General features: G+C 71.0%; 1 protein-coding gene across 2 annotated transcripts in view; it reads right to left on the reverse strand.

Moving 5' to 3' along the window:
* Window positions 1-4,588: 4,588 nt before the first annotated feature.
* Window positions 4,589-16,028, reverse strand: part of KCNT1 (potassium sodium-activated channel subfamily T member 1) — a 49,305-nt gene continuing 37,865 nt past the window's right edge. The window contains exons 20-31 of one of the 2 annotated variants that reach the window (XM_042964740.1): window positions 14,443-14,615; window positions 14,027-14,098; window positions 13,643-13,777; window positions 13,389-13,500; window positions 10,861-10,962; window positions 10,492-10,575; window positions 10,281-10,409; window positions 9,951-9,971; window positions 8,997-9,327; window positions 7,745-7,807; window positions 4,879-4,963; window positions 4,589-4,796 (exon numbers count right to left, since the gene is read on the reverse strand). In XM_042964740.1, coding sequence (XP_042820674.1) covers window positions 4,676-4,796; window positions 4,879-4,963; window positions 7,745-7,807; window positions 8,997-9,327; window positions 9,951-9,971; window positions 10,281-10,409; window positions 10,492-10,575; window positions 10,861-10,962; window positions 13,389-13,500; window positions 13,643-13,777; window positions 14,027-14,098; window positions 14,443-14,615 — 1,428 coding nt within the window. In that variant the 3' untranslated portion in view covers window positions 4,589-4,675. The remainder of the gene's footprint in view (window positions 4,797-4,878; window positions 4,964-7,744; window positions 7,808-8,996; window positions 9,328-9,950; window positions 9,972-10,280; window positions 10,410-10,491; window positions 10,576-10,860; window positions 10,963-13,388; window positions 13,501-13,642; window positions 13,778-14,026; window positions 14,099-14,442; window positions 14,616-16,028) is intronic. The other variant, XM_042964741.1, reaches the window with a different exon arrangement.

A 16,028-nucleotide genomic window follows, 5' to 3' on the forward strand; every position in this document is an offset into this window, starting at 1 on the left:
GAGCTTGAGGACCCAGAGCCCTTCGGAGCTCGCCGCACCCCCTTTCCCCGGCATCCTGCCTCTGCCGCGATGCAGCCGCGATGGTCTCTCCTGGCCTCTCGGTCCACGTGGGAGGCAGAGTAACGGCCTCCCCTCCAGACCCTGGGACCGTGCTTGCTGGGTGGCAAGGGGGTGGAAGGGACAAGGCAGCCGACCTTGAGATGGGAGGCGACCCGGGTCGCCCCGTGAGCCCCGTGTGCTCACGGGTCCTCAGAGGTGCGAGAGGGAGGCGGGAGAGAGAGATGCGGCAGCAGCGGAAGGGCTTTGACGGTGGAGGAAGGGGCCAGGCAGCGGACGGACCCTCCCCCCCCCCGGGGGGGCCTCCTGGAAGGAGTGGTCGTCACGCAGGGAGACCGGCCTCGTGTCTCCGACGTACGGAACCATGAAGGTGGCGCGCTCGCGTCCACAGCCACTGTGCGGCGACAGGAGGGAGCACCCCGTCCACCTGTCCGTCTCTGCGGCACCTTGCCCCCGGTCGCGTCCTGTGACCTGGTCACAAGTCTTGGTATTTGGGAGAGCAGGTGCCCCCGTCAAGGGTGGCTTGCGTACTTTTGTGCGACGCCACCTACATGCCCCCAAAACCACCCTCAGAAATTTGTAGTCTTAAACGTATTTGCTAAAAATTAAGAAAGAGCGGGGGCGCCTGGCTGACTCCTTCGGCAGAGCGCGCGACTCTTGGTCTTGGGGTCGTGAGTTCGAGCCCCACGTTGGGGGTAGAGATGGCTTAAGGAAGTAGATAAACTTTGAAAACGTTAAGAAAGATGGAAAACCAGCGAAACGAGCTCTCAGCGGGGAGGCTGAAAGAGTAGTAAAAGGGGGAAGGGACAGACGCGTGTCAGAAGTGGACACCGCCGAAAGGGAAGACGACACAGGAGAGCCGGCCGGTGACAGCACGGCGGCGTGCCGGAACGCGAGGAGAAGCCCGAGAACAGGGAGCTGCGGTCGGCTTGTCCCTGCTGAGTGCACGTGCCGCAGGCCAGCTGAAGCCGAGAAGCGAGGCCGGCGGCGGCGCGGGACGGTAAGCACCGTGCCCGGTGGGTCAGGAGTGCACACGCGCCCCCGTCCTGGGGCGACTCACGCTACGCGTAAGAGACGCCACGGGAAAGTACTTGGCGGCCATCGGCACGTGTTCACGACACGTTTTGCAGTTGGAACTCGTGCCATTTGGCAACACCTGCCGAGACCTCCGGCAAACCCCACGCTTAGCAGTTGGGACGCTGGAAGGATCCCCGTCTGGGTCGGGTCGGGTCGGGGGGAGGCCAGGTGGCCTTGGGCCCCAGGGACCAGCCAAGGGCTCACCGCACACCCGAGCCGTGGCAACAGTGGAAGGACCGAGGAGGTGTGACGCGTGGGGACCGGAAGCGCGTCACCAGCGGCATCCAGAAGGAGGAGCCCGCGCACCAGCAGTCGCCTTCAGCCCGGAAGGAGGAAGGGAGCCCGCGGGAGGGAGGGAGGGAGGGAGGGAGGAGAAACAGCCCCTGGCGGCCGCCTCTCCCCTGCTCTGCGCTCTGGACCTCCGGGGCTCGCCGCAGGTTGCTTGTTCTGAGTTGCACGCGTCCTCCGTTCCCAAATAAAGTCATCTTGCGGGTAAATTTTAAGAGGTCAGTAAAAGGTAAAAACCCAAATGATCGTTATTTGCAGAAATGAGAAAGTCCTCCCAGAAACGCAGGGAGGAGCAGATGACAGGTCCTGGAGCCCAGAGAGGGGGCTGGAGGACAAGCCGATCGGGAAGTGTTTTGAGCGGAAGGGCTGGGGGTGGGGGGGGAGAGGGAAGCACGAGGCCGCGGGGCGTGGCCAGGACATAGCTGGGGAGACCCCAGGTCACCCGGGTGGGTTCCCGGCCAGGTGAGTCCACGGGCGGAGCACAGCCCCAGGCGCAAGTCTCTGGAGATGGTGTGCGGCTCCGTCAGCTGACTCCTGGGTTTGGATTTGGGGACCAGGGACAAAGGTGCCTGTGCTGTTGTCCTGTCTTTCAGGCTTGGAGAGGGGCTTTGAGACGCCCGGTGCCTCCCGTGCATCTCAGCACCAGCTCTCGAGGAGGCACCAGGGGAAGGGGTTCCCCTCGGAAGGCCCCCCTCCCCGCCCCGGGCCACCTCAGAGCCCCAGGTGGGTGACGAGCGTCCCAGGACCCCCTACTGTCCTGAAGGTCCAGGACCCTGAGATAGGACAGAATGGGGCTGCGGCAGATGCCCAGTTGCGGGCTCTGGACGTGGGACGGGGCCACGGGGAGGTGGCCTGGGCGAGCAGTCCTCCCGGCACAGCCCCGGACGGACCCCAGAAGCACAGGGCCAGTGGCTGTGAGGACCCGGGAGCCAGGCACTCTGCGGACCTCCCGGGAAGCCCCTCTGACGAGCCCCTCCGAGAAGGGGTCCACTTGTGGAGCCGGGGGACCCCAGGAGCCTGCCTGTGTGGCCGAGAGGCCGTGCCCACCGCCCCCTTGAGGCAGGGGCCCCTGCAGAGCGCCCTGGGCGGGGGTGGCCCCTCCCCCGAAGACCCCGGGCCCTGGGCCAGGCTGGACGGTCAGGCCACACCTGATGGTGGCATTCACCGCCAGCTCAGTGCTCTGCAACCAGGGCAAGGCAGAGGGTCCAGAGACACCGTGGGTGCCCGTGGGAGACGCCCGCAGGGCCCGGCCTGGCCCGGCTCCGTCGGTGGACGGTCCTGGGCTAGCGGCCCCGCTCTGGGTGTCCCCGGGCTCCTGCTGACCTCACTGGGGGGTGAAGGTGGTCCTGGCCGGCCGGCTGCCCCTGGGGGCCGGGAATGCGGGGGCTGCCCAGTCCCAGCCCCAGGCAGGCGGGCTGCCATCCCGGACTTGGAGCGCCCCCCCGCGGGCAGTTGTGTTGGCTCAGGAAGAAGACCGGAGGCGCGCCCGCTGGTGTCTGAGGACCCCTACTGGGAAGCCTGCCCCCAGTGTCTTGGTGCCGTCCCCGCCACCTGGGCCGGTGACCCCAGACTTGCAGGCCCCGAGCCCCTCCCGGTCCTGGTGGCGGGGAGCGTCCTTTCCCCCTCCGCTCCCTCAGGGAGCCGGGCAGTGGGTTCCGGGAGGAGGGGCTGGGTCCCCTGCGGCCGGATGCTGGTATGGGAGGGGATGCCAGCCGGCAGGGCCCCGTGAGCCGCCGACACCCGCTGGCACGGATCCGGGGCCCGCGGTGTGCCGGCCCGGACTGTCCAGGGCCCCGGGCGACCCCCACCCAGTCCACAGTGCCCGCCCTCCCGGCCCTGCCGCACACCGAGGGCTTGGGGGCCACCGGGCCGGCGCGTCCCAGGCAAGCGGGGCGCCGGGGGAGGAACTGGTGCCGGGGTCACAGCCCTCCCTCGGGCAGGCCCCTCTGCCCACTGCCGCCATCCGGAGGCCGTGCTGACCCCTCCCCTTCACCCAGCTTCGTGGGGTGCTCTCCGTGAACAGGAAGGACGCAAACCTGGACGCCCCTGGGCTGGCGCACATCCCCTGGGGCGGCCCTGCCCTCTGAAGGCGGACCCCAACACCCGCCGGGCCGCTCGCCAGGGAGCCCTCGCCCCAGCCGTGCTTTCCCAGCGGCCAGTGCCCACGGGCCGGCCCGACGCCTCCTGCTCTGGCTCAGGCCAGCGGCCCTTCCTCGGGGTGGGGGCTTCCCCGTGGGGTCCGGGTGGGGTGGGGTGGGGTGCGACCGGGTGGGTGGCACCACGGAGGAAATGGCTTATACACGACCCTCACGTTTGCAGAAAGCATCCATTTAATAGAAGGTTCCAGCACTGACCGTGCAACACCTGCCACAGTCACAAAGGAACCCGGGCGGCTTGTCCCCAACGGCCACCACCCAGGCTCCTTCCCTTGCTGAGGAGAAAACCGGGGCCAGCATCCCGCGGTGAATTGTGCTTCCATCGGGCGCTAAGGGGCGTGGAACCCTGTGCCAACGCACCGCCCCTGCCCAACGCCCAGGGGCCTGGGTGCGACGGGTCACGTAAAACCAGAGGGGAAGGACGTCTTCTCTTTTTTCGTCACCAAGGCCTTGGTTGCAGGAACTCTCAGGTGTCCCCGGGCCCCTGCGGGGGTCTCGCCAGGCCCCTCCACGTCCCCCGAGCACGCCCGGCCTCCGGAGGGGCTCCCGGCCAAGCTGGACGCTTGCAACTTTCTTGTGTTTACGGCTTCCCTCTCGCGCCCAGCGCACGGGGCTGGAGAGCTCACCGGCCGGGAGCCCCCCGGGGCCAGACCCTCACCACCGTGTGGCCGAGGCCAGCTGGGACCCACAGAACACGCGAGCCGCGGGCAAGCCCGTGAGCGGGCCTTCGGTCCGTGGCCGTGAAAACACGGCTCCCGCGTGAGCCGGGTGCGCGAGTGAGTGCGCGCGAGTGTCGGGCTCAGCTTCTTCCCCTCCCCACGCACCCCGGCCTCAGCCCGCAGTGCGGCCAGGGCGGCGGGACCCCTCCCCACGCAGCCGGGCCCCGTCACGAGTTGCGGTACGTGTGGGGACGCGGATCGGATGGGTCTGTAAAAACAGGTTAAAAAAGGCCTCGCCGCCAGCTCCTCCCGGCACGCGGAGGCACGGTCCGCCCTCACGCCGTGGGAGGACTCCTCGAGGGCCGGGCCGGCGTGGCAGGGGCCCCGCGCTCCATGCAGCGCGATGCATGCCGACGTGGGGACGGGGCGCGGGCCGGCTCAGAGCTGCGTCTCGTCTCGCGTCTCCGGGTGCCACGAGGCCAGCTTGTTGCCGACGCTGCTCTCCCGGCTCTGGGGGCTGCTGGCCACGTGGGCCAGGGGGTCGGAGCGGATGAGATACCTGCCGGGGAGGGGGAGAGCCCTGGGTGCCGGCCTCCGCCCCCGCCCCCCGCCGGGCGCCCGCGGGGGGACGCGGGACCTACACGATGTCGTTGGGCTCCAGCCGGGTGTCGGGCGGGGGGTTGATGAGGACGTAGGACAGCGTGTTCTGCTGGTCGTTCATCTGGTCTGCAAAGACACAGGCCCCGTGCGGGTCACCGCCGGCCACCGCCCCGGTCCGCTCCGCCGGGCCCGGCCACGGAGTCTTCCCGGCCCGTCCAGGCTTGCCGCCGGGGTCAGCCGCGAGGGGCCGGCGGCGACCCGCGCGGGGCCGGTCACGGAGGTGGCGGCCCTGATCAGAGGCACGGAGCACACCTGCGGCCCCCTGCACGAGCGCGCACGCGCCTTGACGCCTGACCCCGCCCCCCCCCCCCCCCCCCCCCGCGCCAGGCAGGCCGCCCACACGCCCGGCTCAGTTCCGCGCTTTGGACGCGCGTCCTTTTCCCCACAACCTGCTCCTGCCGCGTCAACCCGCGGGGCCCCGGGGGCGCAGGGACGGCCCCGTCTCCGGCTCACGCGTGGCCGTGGGGACGCAGCCCGCGGTGGGGAGAGTGGGCTCTGGAGAAACAGCGGTCCCGCCACAGATGGCGCCTGGCCGCATGCAGGGCTGGGGGCGGGCACGTCCTGGCAGAGGCCCCGTGTCCCCGGACGGGGAAACGAATGGTTCTCGGCCTCCGCTTAGCCCTGTGGTGAGGTCTAAAGGCACCTCCCGACCCAGAGCAGGCGTTAAGGGGGGCCCCTTAGCTGGAGCGGGGGGCCGCGTCTCGGCCCTGGACCCAGAAGTTCTGAGCGGAGCGGAGTCTGACCCCTGCAGCCAGAGGTCGAGCGCGGCAGCTTTGTGGGGGGGCGGGCGGGGCCCCAGGCTGGGACTGGGGGGGGCCGATGGACATGCACAGCCAGCCGGGTCCACCCCGGAACGGGACAGCCTGCCCAGCCTGTCCCTCCCACCGCTGGAGGGCGAGTTGCTCTGCCTGGTGACCACGCCCGTGTCGGGGGCCCTCTGGTGGGAGCTGCCAGCCGCGAGCAGCGTGGCTCGGTCGGCGCACCTCGCGGCCCCGGCCCGGCAGGCGCCTCCCTCCCCAGTGGGCCTCACGGGGCGTGCAGGGGAGGGGAGGCGGTGCGGGGGAGACCCTCCGATCCCGGGCGCCAGCGGGCTGGCCGTGCCGAGGCATACCGGGTCGGGACACGGTAAGGGGAGAGGTCGGCGTGGGGGCCGGGCAGCCGGCTGGTTCCACCCCTCGGTGGCCGAGCAGCCAGAGCCGGGCGCCCGTCTTCTCTTGCTGGGGGGCCCGTGGGGCCCTCCCCACCCGGCCTGGGCCCCTGCTGCCCCCCCCGGGTGGATGCAATTAGCAGAGCCTGGGACTGGCCCGAGCCAGGCCTGGTGTTGTGCTTCGGCGGGGGGGCGCAGGCTGAGCGGGGGGGTGGGCAGGGGTGCGGCTCCAGCTTCAGTGCCAGGGGCTGGGGGGTGGTCAGTCGCTGACCCCGGTTTCCCCAGGACAGGACAGGTCAGTTCCACCGTGACCACCGTGCTGGGGGGGGGGGGTGGGTGGCTGACGGTGGCTCTTCTGGCAAATGAGCAAAGGCAGAGTCACCTTCTCTACCCCATCCTCGCACCCCATTCCCCCCAGCCCTGCAGGCCAGGTCCTTCCACTCCCGTCCCCAACCTGGGCCTGTGACTCCTGGCCCCGTCCCCTGAGGTCCGCACCTCACCGAGCCTGCACCCACCCTCCAGGGCAGGCGGTGAGCAGGGGTGAGGCATACAGTTGTACCGGCAGTTAGTGATGGTGCCCTCCCTGGGGGCGGGGACCACCCTGCAGCCCCGGCTAACGTGGTTCCCTCTCCTCCGGTGTTACGTACGTCCTGCCGCGGGCACCTCTCAGCGACCACACGCAGGGGCCTCTGTAAACACCACCAAGTTCTGGGGACCCTGCAGGTGAGCCCGCCCCTGCCTGGGAGCCTCGGGGGGAAGCAAGACTGCAGCCGGGCACCGTTTGTGGAAGCTGCCGGACTGGGATCCCTACCGACCCCGTGGGCCCTCCGTGACCACCATCACGGGTGTCAGGTTCGGGAAAAGGGCGGGAAACCAGGAGATGCCAGTGACTCGCCAGCACGGGCCCAGCTGGGCCAGCCCCCGACGGGGCTGTGAACCACGAGGTTTTCTCTCCTGAGCCTGGGTGTGTCCCCTCCGGGGTGAGCCCTGTATGGAGGGGCCGCCCCAAGGCGCCTGGGCACGCGGGCTCTGAGGCTTCCCTAGGGCTGCGCGGAGCCCCCGGGGAGGGAAGGGGTTCTGGCAGCGGGGCCAGTGGCCCAGACTCTGCTCTGACTTCTGTTGGGGTCCCAGGGCTGATCTGGGGGCTGCGGGGTGACCTCTTGGAGGAAACCAGAGCCCCTGGATGAGAAATGGAGCATGCACAGGCTTTGCCCCAACTGGAAAGGGAGCTCCCGCCTGAAGCCCCTGCTGGGGTGTGGGCGTCACCTGTCCACCTGGCCCGGGGCGGCCCCGCCACGTTTGGAGGTGGGACCCAGGCTTGGAACTGTCTGTCCGGATGCTTCCCCCGAGCAGGGTGGGCTCAGGGCTGCGGGGCATCTGGGGCCAGCTGAGGGCCGGCAGCCACCAGTGTGCGAGGACAGACGTGGACAGCAGACCTCACTGAACTGGCGGTCAGTAGGGGGGAGCCCAAGGGCTGCGCAGTGACCGCCAGGGGCCACGCAAACCACGAGCCTTCCTGGGGTCAGTCCGTCCTCCGCAGACAGAGGAGGAGGGGGCTGTCAAGGTCCCCGCCACGGGCTGCTCTGGGAGCATGTGAGCCCCCGCCTGCAGGGACCCTGTCCTATCTCCTGTCCTGTCCACCTGCCTGGCTGGGGCGGACACTAGGCTGCCCCCTGGTGCGGCAGCCGGAGCAGAATTACCTTGCAAATATCCCAGGTTTACCCGATTCATGACATCACTGGCTGTTAAATTTGCTACATCCTCTACGGAACACACAGGAAGAGGGACAGACAGAAACAGAGAGAGAGAAAGGTCAGCAAGCAGCAGGCAGCGGCCGCACAGCGGGGGAGGGCAGGCAGCAGCACCCGGGGGGGGGGGGGGGGGTCCACGCGGGCACCGGCCAGCCCGCCGCCCGGGAAGCGAGGGGGGTCCCTTCTCTGCCAGGCTCTGGGAGTCAGCGGGCTGGAATCTGCGAGTGTGGGTACTGGCCGTGGGGCCCGACGCACACGGAGTGCCCTGCCCGGAGCCTTGGCATCAGGGCCCCGGAAAAGGGGTGGCAGCACCCGACCAGGCAGGGACCCCGGGAGAGACGAGGGTGACTGGTGCAGGTTCGGTGTAGCGGGGGGCGGGGCTGGTGGGGCTGGCGGGGGTTGCCAGACTCTGGCCTCTGATCCCTCTTGGAGGGGGCTCTAGGGTCCCGTCCCAGGCAACATGGCAGAAGCAGGGTGGGGAGAGCGGGCGCCCGCTGGGGCGCAGAGTCCCCAGGGCGGAACCGGCGCAGGCCGTGGGCGCAGACAGGCAGCGGCGGGAGGGGCGCCCCCTCAGCCCCACCGCCAGGCAGCCGCTCCAGAGAGAGGGTGAGCAAGGTCTGCTCTCCTCCGGGCCCGCCCGTGGTCAAGGTCGTGAGCTTTTCCCCAAGAGAAGCTCCAGAGAGAAGGGGGCTGCCGGCAAAGACTTAACGCCTGGGGCGGCGTTGCCAGCGGGGCGGGCAGGCGGCTGTGGCGTCCGCTGTGGTCGACGGAGGGCGTCCCGGCACCGGGCCATCCGTCCAGCTGCCCCCTGACGCGCCCCCTATGCTCTGGCTGCTGGGAAGGCGCCGGAGGGGCGGCCCGGGGTCCCCCCGTTCTCCACGAGAGCACAGCGCACCCCCGTGTGTCTGATCCCGGAGGCGGCTGGTCCGCCCGCCAGCGAGGACCCTGCCCTTGGCGTTGGGGAGCCCCGCCCGGGGAGCCCCGCCCCGCCCCGCCCCGCCCCACCGCACCGCTTCCGGTCCTGCGTGCCGGGGCCGTCCGCTCCGGTCCCTTGTTTACCCCTGGGGGGGGGGGGGGGGGGCCGAGGCCCCAGAGCCGCAAGGGGGCGCCCTCCTCGCGCCAGAGGGGCTCCTCCGACGGGCCCCGCGGTCCACCCCGTGCTGCCCCGGGCCCGGTGGCGGGCGGGCGGCCGGGCCCTTACCGTAGCCGGTGGTGGGCAGTCCCAGGTGCTTCATGCGGTTCTTGACCAGCTCGGAGAGCTCCTGCCGCTCGGAGCGCCGGTACAGGCTGAGCCGCTGCTGGCTGGCCCACTCGGCGGCCGCCGCCTTCCCCGCGGGCTTGGGGCCCTTGCGGCTCAGCCTCCGGGCCCAGGGCAGGCTCTTGCGCCGCAGCAGGGGGTGCTCCGCGGGGTCCCCGCCGACCGAGTGCCGGCCGTGGGTGCCGCCGCCGCCGCCGCCTCCCGCCCGCGCGCCCCAGGGCCCCCGCGCGTCCTGCGTGTCCGGGCCGTCCTCCACACTCACCGAGATCTGGGACTGGCCGAGGCAGGAGGGTGAGGGCCGGGACGGGACGGGGAGGTGCGCCCCCCCTCCCCCGCCCCGCGCCGGGGGACCCCAGGGCCCAGGCCCTCCTCCTGAACCCCAGACCGCCAGCCTCCGGGTCTGCCCCAGTGTGCCGGGTGGAAGAGGGCAACGCCCTCGAGCTCTCAGGGCCCTTGTGTCCGCGGCTCGCCACCGGGCCCTGCGCTACCCCTCTTGTACCTCCGTCTCCCCCATCTTGGAGGGCGGGGGAGAGCAGGGACGCCGGAGGGGTGCGGGGCGCGGGCGGCACCCGGGAAGGGGCTGGGGGTGTGGAGGTTGGGCCAGACCGTCAGGGAGGGGGCCACAGCGGGACACGGAGATGGCACACGGGGCTGGAGGAGCCTGGGCTTCCCACCCCGGGCCTCAGTTTCCCCTCGTGTAAGGGAGGGGTGATCCCATGCGCCCTGAGCTGCTCCACGGCCCCCGCATCCCGGGGACTCACTCCCTGACCGGGCCCTTGCCCAGAGCCCAGGGCCCTGTGCCCCTCCGGACTCGGGGCGGTGGAGGGGGGGGGGGGGTTCAGGCGGGACGGTGTACACGTCAGCACGCCTTGACGTGAAGTCTGAGGGGCCGCTCACCTGGGCTCTGAGGTCATGTGGCTGCAAAGGAAACGGGGGGCAGCCTGGGTGCCCGTGGGCGCTTCTGCCCCTGCCCCCCGCCCCGGCACTGCCTGAGCCCCCTGTGGGCTGGGACCAGCACGCCAGGCCGCCCGCCTTCTACGGCCTCCCCTGCCCCACTCGGGGGCCACCGCCACCCGACCACGCGCAGGGCCGCGTGCCCTGGACCCCGGAAGGGCCTGACAGCAGAGGCCCGGATCCCCAGAATTGAACGTGGGAGGGGCACGCATCCACAGCCCGGGGGCTGCTGTACGGGAGCCCCCCGCATCGGGAGCACCCCCGGCCCCGAACCTCCGAGCTGGAGAAGACGTGGCACTCGGTCCTGTAGATGCCGATGGGGATCTCGGCGCTGGAGGAGCACAGCTTCTGGAAGAGGCGGCCGTACGTGCGGATCCACAGGTCCTCCTCCGTGATTTTCATCTAGAGCGAGCGGTGGTCTGAGCGGGGAGCCCGCCGGGGGCCCCCAAGAATGGCGCGCCCGCCCGCCCAGCCCGTGACGCACGGCGCAGAGGTAGCCGGAGCCTGGCGTGGTGTCGAGGCCCAGCAGCAGCCTGGTGATGGAGATCATGTAGTCCTTCACGAAGGACTGGCCGGACAGGGAGGCCGCAGTGAGGCCGGGCACCCCGGGGGCCGCCGGGCGCCCTCAGCCTCCCGCGGGGAAGCCCCTCCTGGCCGCCGCGGTCCAGCTGGTCAAAAGGGATTAGAAGCCCAGAGGCCGCCCGGAGCGGAGCCCAGGGCGGCGCCCTTCCGGGAGGAGACGACTCGGACGGGACCCAGGGAGGGACGCCCGGGACCGGGACGCTGGCGGGAGGTGGAGAGAAGGCTCCCGGCCGGGCGTCCCGGGGCCTCCCTGCCTCCCGGCCCCGCTGACCTGATACAGCAGCGTGTCCAACATGCTGATGCTGAAGACACGGCCCGCGGCGAAGGGCAGGCGGAACATGAAGGCCAGGTTGGAGCCGTTTTCCCGTTCCCTCTGCAGGAAAGGGGCACTCAGGGGCGCAGGGCAGGTGGCCGGGCGCACGCGAGCGCAGCCGTGCGTGCCGCAGCGGACGGCCGACCTCAGGCCTCCGCGCCAGCTACGCGTCCCCCCTCCCCGCCGGCGCACTCGAGGCCAGAGCCCGGGAGCAGGGATGCGGGTGTCGCTTGGGTCTCGCTGCCCAGAGTTCCGACTAATGTGAGTCACTTTGTCACCGAGCTGGTGGTTTTAAGTGAAGTCGGACGGGCCGGTGGAGCGTGGGCTCCACACGCGGAAACCACGGAGACGCCTGCCTCCCGTTCTCTGTGGCGTCCGCGGGGACTTTCCTGTGGCTGCGAGGCCCGTCTCGTCTCTAGAAGCTGACCGCCTCCCTCAGCTTGCGCTCCTCCCTTCGCCCCCACAGCCAGCAGCGCGTCCGCCAACCCCTGACCCGCCCCTCCCTCCCGCAAGGTCCCCGGTGAGGACCCTAGGCCCACTCGGCCCACACGGGACCATCTCCCGTCTAGAAGGCCCCTCGGTCTCCCCCGCACCCTGGCCAGGCCCTGGCAGGTAGGATGTGGGCGCGTTCGGGGCCATTATCCCCGGCGGCCGAGCTCCGTCCGCGACCGACGGCCGGAGAGGACCCCCTCCTTCCCACGGGGACAGACTTGCTTCGAAGGCAGAAGGCAGGCAAGGGACCCAGAGGGCGAGGGCGTCGGGTGCGGGCCGCCAGGAAGCCGGTTCTGGCGGCGGCGCCCTGTCCGGTGGAGTGAGCCGCGTCTGCGTTCGGGCTCTCGGGGCGCGTCACAGGGGTGAGCGGCCGTTACAGACGTCACGTCCCTTCACCCCGAGTGGCACCGGTGAGCCTCGGAGAGCGCGGAGGGCGCAGGGGAGGCACGGCGCTACGGCGCCTTTAACGGGACTCGGAGAAGCGGCCGCCCGTCAGGTGCCCGCCTGGGTCCCCTTTATAAACACCTTCAACCGTCCTTGAAGCGGAAGACACGCCCACTTTCGTAAAAGTAAGTCGCCGTCAGCGCTTCAAGGAAATGCTCGGCTGCTCCTGTGGGGGGACGTCGCCGCCGGACCGTCCGTCTGAGCCGTCAGGAGCCCACGTGCCTGGCATCCAGACGAGGCCTCCGTGGCCTCCAGGCCCGGCACTCGTGGGGGCGGGCGGGGCATGGGCTCCGCCGTCTCTGAGGGTGGGTGGGGGGTGGGTGGGGTCCCAGAGCTCTGCCAGTGCCGCGGGACCTCAGGCCACATCGGCCAGGAACAGCGGATCCGCTTTTCAAGGCACCTCCCGGGGTCACACGCCCGGGCGTGCTCACTCCAGGCCCGGACTTCGGAGCCACGCGACGGGCTCGCCATCCTGGGCTGGGCAGGCCGGCCCTGCCCCCGGAGGCCACGCCGCACAGCAAGGAGGGTCGGCTGCTGGGGTCACCACGGGAGGAGAGGGGGGCAGGGGCGCCGGGTGCACGTCTGCCGGAGCCCGATCCCGTGCCGGTCAGTCACCCCGGCCGTGCTCGGTCAGACTGCCGTTCCCGGAGCTGGGAAGGCCGCCCCAGCCTTTGGACACGGATTCCCGGCACGCTGGGCCTGCTGAGACCAGCGTCCGCCTTCCGGTCGTTCCGGGGGATGGAGACTCGGCCCACAGGCCGCTGCGCGGGCCCCGAGCGGCCCCGGGCGCCGGGCAGGGCGCGGTCCAGGGAGGGCCCGGGCAGGAGCTCCGCTGCCGCCTCCTCCTGCCCGCCTCGCGCTCGCCCCTCTGACACGTGGGGTGGCCTCGCGGTCCACGATCCGCGTGGGTTCGGGGGGAAGCTCCTCCCTTGTCTGGTGTGGACGGCGGCTCCGGGCCCGCAGGGAGGGCCCACTGCTCCCGGCGTCGTCCACGGCGGTGTCGTCCCCGGGCTCCCTGGTCTTGCCTGTGTGGTGCCCTCAGCCTATAGTGGTGCCTCCAGCGGCCGGGGCGGGGGCCACAGCACCCGGGCCGAGCCGCCTGTGCCCTAGCCAGGGCCCGCGTCCCCGGTGGCTGGTCCGTGGGCCCAGAGCGTCACGCCGACGCCGGCTGACGCCCTTCCTGGAGCCCCGAGGAGCGAAAGGCGGAGTCCGCTGGCCACCGCCGTGCTGTGTGACCCGAGACGGGGTCCTCCCCTCTCCGAGACCGGCCACGTTTCCGGTTTGAGCACAGCGTCGGGGGCGCAGGAAACGGGCAGTCTGCGCCCCCCGTGTCGGTATTTACGGACACGACGGGCAGCCTCGGCCCCAGCCCCGGACCCTGCCTGCAGAGGTACGACTGTCCGCTTCTGGCCGATGACCCTGAAGGCTCCCGACGACACGGTCAGGAGGCTCGAGGCCCCTCACCCACTCTCTCTGGGCTCCGAACCCTGACAGCAGGTCGAGCGGGGGCCGGGGGGGGGGGGGCGGCGGGTCAGGTCGGGGCCCGTTACCTTCTCCAACTTGGAAAGAGCCAGAGAGTAGCTGTCCTTCGCGCGGAACTGCATGAACCGCATGTTGGAAGGGTGGGTGAGCTCCGTGGTGATGCTTAGGCTGGGGAAGAGCCTGGGGGGAGGAGGGGGCTCAGGGAGGGGTCCCCCGGTCGCAGCGGCAGCCACGGGACGGGCTCCCCGACGGCTGGGGGGCTGGCTCGGGACCCGGCTCGGCGCCGCCGCACCCGCCCGGGGTGTGAGCCCCCGCCCCTCACCGGAACATGGTCTGCACGTTGACGATGGTCTTGGCGTCGGCCATGTAGTCCTCCTCCGCGCTCATGGTGCTCTCCTTGTCCACCACCACCAGGTTGTCCGCGTAGATGATGCCGCACTGCAGCAGGCTGTCCAGGCTGCAGGGGGCGGTGGGGAGAGGCCACGTGGGGGCGGGGGGTCCCTCAGGGCCAGGTCGGGGATCCCGGGAGCACCCTTCGGGTGCCCTCCTTCCCCCTCCACGGGCGGTGGTCTTCAACCGCCTGGGCCCCCCACCACCGGGTAGGAGGAGACTCTGGAGGAGGGAGGGGGAGGGGCTTCTGCTAAGAAACGGGCGCCCCCCCCCCCACCCCTCGGGCTCTGGGCTCCGCAGGGAGGCGGCGCCTTACTTGTCCACGGAGCCCTCCATGTAGTAGACCATGGGGAAGCAGCATATGGCCTCCAGGAAGTGGTGGTCGGGCCTGTTGGGGGGGGGGGCGGGTCCTGGGGCTGCCGTCCTGCTGGGCCGTGTGCCCCCCGTGCCCTGCCTGGCCCTGCCTGGGGGTCCCCCAGGGCCGCAGCACATCAGACAACGGGGCTGCTCTTTATTTCACCCAAGGGGAAACCGCGGGCCGAGGGCGGGACCCGCCCAGGTCAGACCCCGAGCTCTGCGGGCACGGGGGCCGGGGCCGGGGCGAGGCCTCCCGGGGACTCCACGAGGGAGGGAGGTCAGGTGCCACCAAGGACCGGAGGGCCTGGGGACGGGGCAGGGGAGGAGCGGGGCATCTGCGGGCGGGGGGGTGGGCGGGAGCGGGCCGGGCCCCACTTGTTGTCCAGCAGCAGCACGATGGGGTTGAGCTCCTTGCGCGACCGGTAGTAGGCGCGCAGCGGCACGATGAAGTTGTACAGCCCGTTGCCCGCCGTCTCCGCAGAGACGATGATCAGCTTGTTCTTGAAGCCGTAGGCCTTGGCGTCCTCGTAGCTGTTGTGCTTGCAGCCCTGCGGGGCGGGGGCGGGCCCAGCGTTAGCCCCGCAGATAGAGCCGCCGTCCCCCCGGTCACCGTGCCCGCGAGCACCGGTTCACCCGGAACCAGAGGGCCAGCTGCGGGGACACGGGGACGGTCCTCAGGATGGAGGACCGCGGCCTGGGGGCTTCTCTTCGGCTGCCCCCCCCATGGGTGAGCAGACCACGGGGCCTGCGGTTGGCGGCAAGTGCGGGAGCCCCCTAGCCCCGCCACCCCTTGACCCCGCGTCTGCACACAGGGGCCGCTGCGGTGACGCCGGGCTCCCCCGGGGACCCCTCACCGGATGGCCGACAGCCACCGGCCCCATCCTGTCACGGCCCGTCAAGCCCGTCTGCCCCACGCGGCTGCCGTGAGACTGTCCCCTTGGCAGAGCGCGAGCCGGAGACGGGGCGGGGGGTGGTCACGTCAGGGAAGGGAGGCAGGTGTTGTGGGGACCCGCCCCTTAGCAGAAACGAGATCTGTGCTGTGTGCACGTACGTGTGTGAGTGTGCACATACGTGTAGTGTGCGTGCACGGGGGTATGTGTGTGCAGGGGTGTGTGTAGTGTAGGGAGAAGGAGCTGAGATTACCTGAGGGATCCCCCTGCCCTCAGGGAACACGCAGGGGTGTGGCGACGGGGCTCCACCCGCCCTCGGGGACACACAGGTGTGGGGAGGGGGTTCCACCCGCCCTCGGGGACACGCAGGGGTGAGGGGAGGGGGCTCCACCCCCTTGGGGACACAGGGGTGTGGCAAGGGGGCTCCACCCGCCCTTGGGGACACACAGGTGTGGGGAGGGGGTTCCACCCGCCCTCGGGGACACGCAGGGGTGAGGGGAGGGGGCTCCACCCCCTTGGGGACGCAGGGGTGTGGCGAGGGGGCTCCACCCACCCTTGGGGACATAGGAGTGTGGCGAGGGGGCTCCACCCCCTTGGGGACACACAGGTGTGGGGAGGGGGTTCCACCTGCCCTCGGGGACACGCAGGGGTGAGGGGATGGGGCTCCACCCGCCCTCGGGGACACACAGGGGTGAGGGGAGGGGGCTCCACCCCCTTGGGGACATAGGAGTGTGGCGAGGGGGCTCCACCCCCTTGGGGACACACAGGTGTGGGGAGGGGGTTCCACCTGCCCTCGGGGACACGCAGGGGTGAGGGGAGGGGGCTCCACCCCCTTGGGGACACAGGGGTGTGGCGAGGGGGCTCCACCCGCCCTTGGGGACACACAGGTGTGGGGAGAGGGTTCCACCTGCCCTCGGGGACACGCAGGGGTGTGGAAAGGGGGCTCCATCTGCCCTCAGGTGGCAGGGAAAATCACTCCTCCAAAGCGGAAGCACGTTTACCGAGGGCAAGACACGGGGAGTCTGGGCAAAGGGCCAGGAGTCCCCTCTTGCGTTGGCAGTTTTTCCGTAG

Source organism: Panthera tigris, chromosome D4 (assembly GCF_018350195.1).
Source record: "Panthera tigris isolate Pti1 chromosome D4, P.tigris_Pti1_mat1.1, whole genome shotgun sequence".
Taxonomy (NCBI): Eukaryota; Metazoa; Chordata; class Mammalia; order Carnivora; family Felidae; genus Panthera; species Panthera tigris.